The sequence below is a fragment of the Malaclemys terrapin genome, chromosome 11 (assembly GCF_027887155.1).
Source record: "Malaclemys terrapin pileata isolate rMalTer1 chromosome 11, rMalTer1.hap1, whole genome shotgun sequence".
In the NCBI taxonomy this organism is placed as follows: Eukaryota; Metazoa; Chordata; order Testudines; family Emydidae; genus Malaclemys; species Malaclemys terrapin.
In genome coordinates, this window is record NC_071515.1 from 76146438 (window position 1) to 76158006 (window position 11569).

At 49.6% G+C, this 11569-nt stretch overlaps 1 protein-coding gene across 1 annotated transcript in view; it reads left to right on the plus strand.

The window, feature by feature from the left end:
* IGFBP2 (insulin like growth factor binding protein 2) overlaps positions 1 to 4941 on the plus strand; it is a 108024-nt gene extending 103083 nt beyond the window's left edge. The window contains exon 4 of the mRNA XM_054044362.1: positions 3353 to 4941. Within this exon, the coding sequence (XP_053900337.1) occupies positions 3353 to 3520 (168 nt within the window). The 3' untranslated portion in view covers positions 3521 to 4941. The remainder of the gene's footprint in view (positions 1 to 3352) is intronic.
* Positions 4942 to 11569: the final 6628 nt, after the last annotated feature.

Below are 11569 nucleotides of genomic sequence, written 5' to 3' on the forward strand. Positions count from 1 at the left end.
TGTAGGGTCAATAAACTGTCAGCACTGCCATACCAACAGGCAAAGCAAATTCCATAGCCAGGCACCCTCTGTAGAGAATGCTTTGTCCCCAAAAGGTCAAATCTAGCCACTGTTTGGGAGAGCATCCAACATGCCAAACCTGCAAAAAACAAACAAACAAAAAAAAACCCCACTGAAATTGGGCTTGTTTTTGGCTGAATTGGCTTGTGAGTTGCTTGTTGGCTTGTAGGTTGTTGCTTCTCTTTTTTTGATCAGCTCCTGGCAAGCAGGGGCAAGGGGGGGAGAGAGTCGGGTGCACAGCGGGCCCACCATAGTCCCAGACTGCACGCCGGGGGGATCTAGTCACATAGAGTGTTGGGGTTCTTAGGGATTGGCTTGTTTTAGCCTTGTTTTGAAATGGGATTAGCTTGATTTATGGCTTATTGTGAAAGTCGGGGGGCTTATTTACCGTGTGAAAGTTGGCACCTGAGAGAGCATCCCATCTAATCTCAACTGCTCTGATGGCGCATTGGGAGAGAGGTGTCTCTCATGCAACCAGGACCCACATCATGTAGGACTGGTCTGTAGGAGCACTTTGGATTGCACCTGGCCATTCCCTCAGTGGTCTCTGTGTTATTAATACCTAGGCCAGGGGTTGGCAACCTTTCAGAAGTGGTGTGCCGAGTCTTCATTTATTCACTCTGATTTAAGGTTTTGCGTGCCAGTCATACATTTTAACATTTTTAGAAGGTCTCTTTCTATAAGTCTATAATATATAACTAAACTATTGTTGTATGTAAAGTAAATAAGGTTTTTAAAATGTTTAAGAAGCTTCATTTCTTCATTGGTCCTGCTTTGAGCAGGGGGTTGGACTAGATGACCTCCTGAGGTCCCCTCCAACCCTGATATTCTATGATTTAAAATTAAATTAAAAGGCAGAGCTCCCCGGACCGGTGGCCAGGACCCGGGCAGTATGAGGGGCACTGAAAATCAACTCGTGTGCCGCCTTCGGCACGCGTGCCATAGAGTGCCTACCCCTGACCTACGAGATGCCTTAAGAAGACATGTCCCAGTGCTCCATCATTCATTTTCCCTTAGCCACTCCCTTGCTGAGCTGGGGTCTGGACTGGCCACTGTGGATGTGAGATGACAGAAGGGTGTGGTGGCTCTGAGGTAATCTCAACTCCTTGCCCTTGGGGTTATGAAGCGGCACAAGGCCCAGCTGGATTTCCAGGGCTGTAATTATCTTGGAATGACCACACCCCATCAAGCTGGCTAATTCCCCTGAAAGCGATTATCTGTCTAAAGGAATCTAGGCTATTGAATAAGCCCCATGCAGTCCAGGTTTCACTTGCATTGCGAAGAAAAAGCCTCTCTAAAGTGGATTTCTGAGAGGAGATCATGCCCGAGAAATGGGTGGGGCTTTGCACTAAAGGACAAATGGCTAGATACCCGAAATAGCAGCGAATCCTTCCCCCGAACGCCCTAGTGAAGAGAGAACTGAGACAGGCCAGCTGCTCCATTCTGGCCTCCCCTGTGCTTGGGGAAGGTTTCACTTCTGGTCCAATCTGGGCTGATCCTGCGGTCATTGATTTTAATGGGAGTTGAGAGCACCCAGCCCTTGCAGGAGACTCTCAGCTCCTTGCAGGACAGAGCCCTCATTCGGTCTGATCCTGCCTCAGTAAAGTCAATGGGGGCTTTGCTCTTGGTTTCAGTGGGTGCAAGGGCAGCCTGTAGAAAGGTCCTGCAGCTGAGCTGTGGGCCCCCGAGCCTGCTTCTGGAGGCAAAAGGGGATGATGCCCCAGGCTCATGGCCCCTGGGCCTGCTTGGCATTTTCCCATAATGTGAACAAAATACTGGCCCAAGTAACCTGTTGTTGATATTTCCTGAGTGAGTGCATCTCCCACTGACAGCTGGGTGCACACACCTGGGGACTGGCTGGAGAAGGGGAGGGTGGGGGCAGCGTGAGATGGGGAGGGCAGAATACAGACCTAGATAGAAGAGGATAATTAATGAAGCTGCTGTCCAGTAACGGGGGCATTTCAACAAGGCCTAAGGGTGCGATTTTTCATCTCCACTCAGCATTGGCCTAACATGGCTCCTAGTGCAGTCCCACTGACGTCCATGAAAGCAGAGTTAGGATAACCTGGAGTACATTTGAAAATCGCACTCCAACCAAACACCTACCTGGGCAGCCCTGTGGACCCTAGCGTGAGAGTAAGGGCTGCTGGATTGGACCCGGAGTGCCTGCAGGATGTTCATTGTAAATGCCCACAAGCCCTCTTGCTGCTGTGTGGCGAGGAGGGCATGCTCAGTGCCACCCAAAGAGTAGGCACAAAACCACAGCCCATGCCCTTTCAATGGGGAAGGGTTAGTCTTGTAGTTAATGCATAGGCCTGGTCTCAGGTTCTATTCCTGGATCTGCCACAGACAAGCTTTCCGAATGAACCTCTGCCGTACGTATTGACAGCGCCAGTCACCATGGGCACCTGGTGCTGCCACACAGGGCTCTCTCCAGGCAGGGGCGGGGAGCCAGAGAGTTGCAGGAGCAGAGAAACATTCCTTCCTCCTCTGCACAAAGACGTTGGGGCAGTACGCTCCCCGTGAGGCCTAGTGCAGCTGCTAAGGACGCCGGGCCCCATAGGGTGCTACTCCCTCCTGCCGCAGCATTGGCACTAAGCTGCTGCAGGCAGGAGAGGGAGTATTCCTTTGCAGGGGGTCACCCTACTGCTTGGCCCTCCAGAAGTGGTGCTTCTCAGAAGCCTCAGGGGGATGTGGGTGGCAGTGGCTCCCTTAGAAAAAGGAGCGCAGGCCCTTTAGCGTCTACACAAAGCAGACAGGGCAAAACATCCCTGTCTGGATCCTTTCTCAAAGAGCAGGGTTTGCTTGGTGCCCTTGGCCAGTGCTTATTCACCAGTGTGCCGGCTGCCATTCCCCACCCCAGAGGTGGCTGCGTTGCAGTATGTATGTGTGTGTACAGCCCCAAAGCATCTTGGGCTCTCTCAGGAGGAAAAAGATAATCTAGTAAAGCCAGAAGATGTTCAGTAGAGATGGGTCTGAACAAAACACTCCCATCTCCAAGCATGCCCCTGGCCCGTAGTAGCTCTGTCATGGGTCAATGTGACAGACTGGTTCCAAGCTTCTCCTCCCTGGGAGGAGTCAGGAACTGTCTGTGGGGATGGATCCAGGCTGTAAACGTCAGTGTTAATTATTAGTGTAAGAAGCGAAGGAGTCTGTATCTGTTTCTTACCAGGCTTCTGATTTCATTCTTCAGCTGGAGGCCAGTTCTCCGACATGTGGGCTCTGAAGCAATTTGCTGTCCAGTGTCTTTTCCACCCAATAACCATTTCCATCCTGCCCTCTTCCCCCCCAGTGCAAGATGTCTGTGAATGGGCAGCGAGGAGAGTGCTGGTGTGTGAACCCCATCACTGGGAAAGTGATCCAAGGAGCGCCCACCATTCGCGGAGACCCTGAGTGCCACCTCTTCTACACGGCACATGAACAGGAGGAGCGGGGAGCACACGCCCTGCGCACGCAATAGATGGACGCGTTCCTGCTCACTGGAGACTGCTCAGCCTGGCCCCGGTGCTGGATTTTACATGGGTTTCAGCATGTCTATTTATATCCTGAAAAAGACTGGCTTTGTGCATTGCCTGTGGCCCTCTTCTCTTGCCTTCAGCCTGCTGGGGAAGGACTGGGGTGCAGGGTGGGTTGCAAGAGGGGAAGGGGCAGAAATTGCTTTTCTTTGGTCTTTCGTGTAAAGTCAATGAGAGACAAAGCTTTGTCTTCTATCGGCTCTGCCCCCACTGCAGCGTACTAGGTATTCGTGTGCTTCCAGAATCACCCGCGGCCCACTAGCCCCACCACCGCAACGTGATAGCGTAGTGCAAGGGAAACAGGGCATACGCGGGAGGCCCAGGTGAAAGCCAAGCAGCCCTGTTGAATGTAGAGTCCTGAGCTCCCCGGATGTCTCCAAAGAGCCTAGGTGATAATGCTCAAAACAAGATGGATGAAAATCTCTCTTCCCTCCCTCCCAAGACCAAAGAATGTAAATAATACACATCACCTCCTGCTCGAGTCCTGTCAACCTGTCCCGATTGCCAACCTGCTGTTTCATGAAGTGGGCTGTGGTGGTGGGGTAGGAAAGGAGGGGAATTCCTGAATGTCCCAGATGGATCACGCCAGTACACAGCTCCAATAACCCTCCTCGGGCAAGGCAAGGGAGAGAGAAAGGAAGTGAGACTGTACAGCCAGCCCCATGCATTGCACCTGGGGCCCTATCCCCGGAGAGGCGGAGCACTTTCAGTTCTCAGAGACTTCACTGAGAGGGGATAGTTCTCGGGATCTCTCAGGACCTGGCCCTGAATTATAACCCAAATCTTAAAGATCCAGCCCCGGGATCTGCTGGGCAATCTCACTTCTTGGGGATAGGAGCCTTACGGGTAAGGTGGGAATTAAGGGTCTGATCCTGAGAGATGCTGACCACCTGCAATTTAATTTAATTGCAAGTGCTCCGTATTTCCCAGGATCAGGCCCTACATTTTTTTAATTGAAGAAGCAAGAATTAAATTACAGAGAGAGGAGGGCTCTTGCAGGTTTAGAGTAACAATCCAGGGAGTCTCTCTCTCTCTCTCTCTCTTTCTAAATAGCAAAAACCCATCTAAAACCCGCACTTCCAAGCGGCTGCCAACGTCCCTCATATGTTGCAGGGAGCATCAGCCATTCAGCACACACCTTTTGTAAGTAAAGTGCAGTATATATATAGTGCTTTGGAAAGCGCCCCCCACGCCCCCCATGTGCGCGCGCGTGCACACACACACATACACACACACTCTCTCTCTCTCTCTCAGATTTAATAAACACAATTCCAGGAACTGTCAGTGATGTTGCACTGGAAGATCAGTTCCCACACTTTACTTTACACATTGATTTGTTTCTGTATGAAACACACAGAAGCCATGAGATTTTCTTTCATAGCTATGACATTTGCAGGACAAAAACAACAAAGAGTCCGGTGGCACCTTAAAGACTAACAGATTTATTTGGGCATAAGCTTTCGTGAGTATAAACCTCACTTCTTCGGATGCATAGAAGTGAGGTTTATACTCACGAAAGCTTATGCCCAAATAAATCTGTTAGTCTTTAAGGTGCCACCAGACTCTTTGTTGTTTTTGTAGATACAGACTAACACGGCTACCCCCTGATATTTGCAGGACAGTTACTAGGTCCTTACACGTAGAGTAATCCTTGGAATTTTTTAAAAATATATTCAACCAGGAAGATAAGGCATCTCCAGCGCTCGCGTGTGGAAGTTGGTTCATTTCTAAGGTGGTGATTAGTTGAAAGGAAAGGAATGGGATTTAAAAGACAGGGCAAAGCATGTGGACTGCCCAGGGGGAGTTTGACTAGACTGTTGGAGCCAACTATGGCTCTGCCGGACAGGCACGCTGAAGATGGACAAGTGCTTTGGAAAAGCTTTCAGGGGGCAGAATGTCTGCTCGTGGGGAAATGTGCGGCAGCTCAGTGACTCACTGGGGAAGCAGCCACCATCCACTGAAGCATGAGAGTCATTTTGAGGCGCTCCTGTGTTATCCCGTATGCATCAGGTGCTGCCCATAGAACTGGGAGAGGGGTTAAAGCTGCACAAAATTGTTACCAGCTGAAATGAAAGGAGGGCGTGTGACCTGAACTTCACTCTGCCTAACAATGTAACACACCTCTGGGCTTAGACTTTCCATTCACTTCCTTGCTATATAGTAGTTGAACTGAAACCGTGGTTGGCAAATCCGAGAACACCACTTGGGGTAGGAAATGAGACCAGGCGTAACAGTTCTTCTTTTGCTCTGTGAATATTTGCTGGCCAATGTAATGTACTTTTTGTGATCAGTTTGCAGTTAGTTACCAGTGCCTTCAATGGGTAAATATCACCTGCACTTGAACACACACACAAAGATGATCTTAGTTACCAATAACAACGGCAGACTCTTCTTAAATGCAGATGCAGCACTGTAATGGACAAAAGCATCGGGGGGCGGGGGGGGGGGAATCACACCCAGGTTTAGCGTTGTTAATATGAACAGAAAAAAAAATTCTGGAAAGGATCAAAATGTCACATGGAAACCGCAGTGTCACAAATGTCTCAGAGAACCCCCAGCATGGGAGCTGCTCTCTGAAATTAACCCCCCAACTCATCCATCCATGAGATGAAATACGAAGGAGATTACAAAAGGAGGGGCAGGAGTCATCTCTTTGGTCTAGTGTGTGTGTGTGTGTGTGTGTGTGTGTGTGTGCACGCGCGCAAAATCTAGTCGTAAAAATTGGTGCTACCTGTTTTCTGTTAACATCAAAGGGGGGTTGTTCTGCTTTTCACATAAACCTAGTGAGCATCTGATCTTGTCTGCAGTTTGTACCTTTTGTTTTGTTTAGAAATCATGATGCTTTTTTTCTTTCTCTTTTGGAAAAGCTGAACTGCATAAAGTTGGAATAAATTAAAGGGGATGCCAAAAAGTGTCATCTTTTTTCCCAATCCGTTAATAGAACATGTGTTTTTGTCTGGTGCATCACACACAAATACTGGCCCATTCCCTGCTTTGTCCTACAGGTATTGTAAATATGACGCAACAGGCAGCAAGGAGACGGTGGCCATTTATTATTATTATGGGTCCCAGTTGTATATGGCGAGAACAGAGGTAGAAGTTAGCCAGCCTGCCTGATGCATTTATTCAGTGCTCCTGGCTTATACCGTTTTGAATAAAGATACGGTAAGTCTTTGGCCCTCCTAGCTGCAAAGAAGATCTTCGATGTACGAACCAAGTGTAACCCAAGGCAGTGAGCCTGTTGACGGCCTGAAACAATAGCTCTGAGAAGTGTGAACCTCTCTGCCACCCCGGCTTTCATTGAGAGGTTAACTCCAAAATGTACGGGTGGAATTTTAAATGGCAGCATTTATTAAGTGATCATTGTGGCAGACGGACTGGGGAAGAAAGGAGGAGTGAAGGCTAGGAGGGATGGTAGTTGGGAGCTGCTGCAGGAAGGAAATACAGACCCAAAGTAGGGGAGAAAGAAATACAGGGAAAATAGAGAGAGGAGGCTGGGGAAGGAAGAGAAACAGGGCAGAAGCAGAGATTGTCTGGGTCACAACTAAGGACAACCACCTGTATTTCCCCTCAGTGGCCCAGCAATAGGGTGACCAGATAGCAAGTGTGAAAAATCAGGACCAGGGGTGGGGGATAATAGGTGCCTAATATAAGAAAAAGCCCTGAATCTTGGGACTGTTCCTATAAAATTGGGACATCTGGTCCCCCTACCCAGCAAGAACACCCACTCATGCTTCCTGTTCCCCACCATTGCCTCTGCACAGTTCCCTGCCTTCATTGTGTTATTCCCAGCAAAGGCCAACTGCCCAAGGCTGCCTGCTTGCTTTCTCTTCAGAGATGGTTAACAAGAGTGATTGCTAGGGTTATTCGTTCCCACACTGCACTTCCTATGCAAGCCTACTTTATTCTTATGGGAAAAGCATTAGAGAGGAAACATCTTAAAACAATAAAAAAACCTACACACATGCTAATGAGCTAACCAGAGTTAACCCGGACCCTGGCATGGATTCTGGAAGGAGCAGTCCTTCAGACCCCTACCCCGGGGGGATTCCTTGTTGTTACATGTTCAGCAGGGGACAGGACTAGAAGACCTCTCAAGGTCCCTTCCTGTCCTGCACTTCTATGATTCTATCACCGCTTCAGCTCAGAACAAGCCCAATCTTATGGGGGTCCAGTCCTTCCAACTCTACCCTAACCACATCAGCCACACCATCAAGGGCTCATTCACCTGCACGTCTACTAATGTGATATATGCCATCATGTGCCAGCAATGCCCCTCTGCCATGTACATTGGCCAAACCGGACAGTCTCTACAAAAAGAATAAATGGACACAAATCAGACATCAGGAATGGTAACATACATAAGCCAGTAAGTGAACACTTCAATCTCCCTGGTCATTCTATTACAGATTTGAAAGTCACTATCATTGAACAAAAAAACTTCAGAAACAAGCTTCAAAGAGAAACAGCAGAACTAAAATTCATTTGCAAATTTAACACCATTACTTTGGGTTTGAATAGGGAGTTTGGGGTGTTCAGCCCCTCAGGATCAGGGCCACTACATATTATTTGCAGAGCACCCCAGTTCTGCTTACATAAGACACCATGACCATCCAGGCCCACACCAGAGTCATCAGCAGGGACCAAACTTTGGCCCTTTAGAACAAGCCTGTATCTTATGAGTATAGTGGCAGTAGCTCTGGTACAGCTAAGTAAGGAGCAGGTGGGTAGCCTCATTGTGGGTGGCCAATTGCAGGGTCTGTGATGCAGACCCTAAACCAGTGGTTCTCAACCTATTGACCATTGTGGGCCACATCTAATTCTACATGCATGGCCCTGAGGATGTCACGTGGGCCGCAGCTGTGTGCTGATTGGGCTGCAAGTGGCCCATGGGCCACAGGTTGAGAACCAACCTGCCCTAAACCAATGCATTGTACTGGAGAGTTTATGGAACAAAAAGCAGACACTGACAATCTGAAATAACAAACAGTCCCGGGTTACCAGGGATTTGCCAGATAGGATTGTAATAACTAGATGGTTCCTGGTGCTTAGTCCTGCCTTGTGTGCAGGGGACTCGACTAGGTGACTTAGTGAGATCCCTTCCAGTCCTATGATTTTGTGGGCTGACCGAGTTTTCACATGTGTTCCAGGCAAGGCGGGGGCTATGCGCTAGAAGAGGACCAGAGACAGTTTATTCCCTGCCCAACTCTACGCTGGTTGGCAAAGCAGGTGCGTATAGGTGACCCACTCGTTTCCAGCTCAGGCAGCGTTTGACAATGTGGGGCAGGCAGGATGTGGTCAGTAACAGGTGACTCTTAAAAGCCGATTCTGGGAACTGTCCCATTGACTTCAGAGGGAGTGGGCGCAGACCCAAATAAAGGGCGCTGCAACAGGACTCTGCTTTATGCTGCATCTGAAGAAGGGTTTTTTTTTTTTTTTACCCCCGAAAGCTTATGCCCAAATGAATCTGTTAGTCTTTAAGGTGCCACTGGACTCCTCATTATTTTTGTGGCTACCGACTAACACGGCTATTCCTCTGACGCTTTATTCTTGTGTCAGGGCTACCCTCTGAACGCTGGAGGAGTGAGACCACACTAGTACACTCACCAGCGCTACTGTTACTTATTCAGTGATGCCCAAGTACAGATTTTTGCAAACCAACCCCAGAGCTGCCAGTGTGTGGCTGGTGCCTTCGCAGGGCTGTCAGCCACTGATCATTTCCTGTTCCCTTTGGTGGGATCACTCACTACGTAGACGGGGCTTAACCTATCGTTTTGTTCCTCATTGTGCTCTGGACGTCAGCAGAGAGGGTCAGTGGCTAGGGCGCTAGGCTAGAGTTCAATCCCTGCTCTGTCGCACACGTCCTGGCAAGTCATTGTCTCTCTGTGCCTCAGTGTGCCATCTGTAAAATGGGGCTACTAGCCAGCCCGTCGCTCACCGGGGTGTTGGGAAGCTAAATGCATAAAGATGGTGAGTGCTCAACTACTACGGTAATAGGGCCCAGATATTAAGTACCTACACTCTATAGAAACCCCTACTAGGCTGCTATGACGCGGGGCTGGAGGGTGAAGACAAGGCTGAGTTTAGCTCTACTATGTTAAAGCAGTTTGATGAGTGACTGGGGAAGAAGGAGGATCCCCAGATAGCTACTACAGGAGGCGCTTTCTGTTCAAATGCCAACCAGCCTGCAGGTGGATGGGAGTTGGGGCCACCCACCCACATTGCACCGGGCATTATGGGACAGGCTTTCCCCCAAGTAGCAAGTTCCTGGAATTGTGTCAGCAGTGCTGCCGTAGCCATGTTGGTCCCAGGATATTAGAGTTTTGGATAAGCTCGAAAGCGTGTCTCTTTCACCAACCCAATAAAAGATATGCCCTCACCCACTTTGGCTCTCTATTTCCGGCCTGGAATCAAGGCAGGCCTGAGCTCTCTGGAAAGATCAACAGAAGGGTCAGTACCTCTGAGATCTAGGCAGGTGTCAGTCAACAATGTCAGGTCGAAATGCCGAGGTAACGTTCGCTCTCCCTGCAACATTACATGGATACAAGTCGCTAGCACTTCCTGTCCCAAGTTGTGTGTAGCACGGGCAGTGCACGCTTAAACAGCTGCTGTGTTCCACATCAGAGCTGGGTTCAGTGATGAGTGACGGTTGTAGGGGGTGGTGTGTGTGTGTGTGTGTGTGTGTGTGTGCGCGTTATTAAACAGCTGCTGTGTTCCACATCAGAGCTGGGTGCAGTGATTGGTGACGGTTGTAGGGGTGGGGTGTGGGGTGTGTGTGTTTGTGTGTGTGTGTGCTATTAAACAGCTGCTGTGTTCCACATCAGAGCTGGGTGCAGTGATGGGTGACGGTTGTAGGGGTGGGGTGTGGGGTGTGTGTGTTTGTGTGTGTGTGTGCTATTAAACAGCTGCTGTGTTCCACATCAGAGCTGGGTGCAGCTCAGTGATGGGTGACGGTTGTAGGGGTGGGGTGTGTGTGTGTTAATACAAATATATTATCTCCTTGTATTGTTGTGAAACTGGCAAATAAACAGCCAGGACCCCACCTGCTGAGACTATAGCGTCAGAGCCAGAGAAGACACATCTTCGCAACTGACATGGTTTCTTTTTAATTAATTTGCACTTATTAGCAGCACAGCCTTAACTCTTCTAGAAAGTGCCCTGGGATTTGTAATACCTGCAGTTGGCCAGGAGCTTACTTGGCTGTTTCATCCAAAAGAGGGCACCTCCTTCAGCATACAGGCTGCGTTGATGGATCGGTACTAACTCCAGGGGAAGTTAGTACCTGCCAACCACCACCACCACGTGCAGCTGCAAAGGAAACCCCAACTCAGTGGAAGGGGCAACAGCAAAGAAAACCATTGACCTAATAGTCAAAGGGACCCCACTGCCTCTCCAGCCCAACCCACCATGCGGCAAACATAGTCTTACCCTCTATAAGTCCTGCTTAGAGCCAGAGGGGAGCGACCGGGCCCCTAGGACCTGGGAGTCAGGGAGCTGATGCTAGGTAAGATGGTTGTGAATCGTGATGATGCCTCTGGGAGTCAGGGAGCTGATGCTAGATAAGATGGTTGTGAATCGTGATGATGCCTTGGGGGAGTGAGGAGCTGTGAAGGATGGTGTGTGTGTGTGTGTGTGTGTGTGTGTGTGTGTGTGAGAGAGAGAGAGAGAGAGAGAGAGAGACATAACACAGTGATGGGAGGGAAATAGGAACCCACATTGCTAGAGGGCGGCAGAGGCCCATGGCCATGTCCACCTAGCTCACTGATCCAAAGAGCACAGCCCAGGGCACACCCGGCCTGGCCAGCTCTTGTGACTTTATCACCTGTCTCGCGCTATTTGGCTGCTCAGGCGTTTCTGAGTCTGAGAATGGGGTGACCAGAGTCCCGATATCTGGGGCATTTTCTTCTATAGGCTCCTATTACCCCCGACCCCGTTCCGATTTTTCACACTTGCTGTCTGGTCACCCTATGCCGGAATGGGGGGGCCTGCTGACT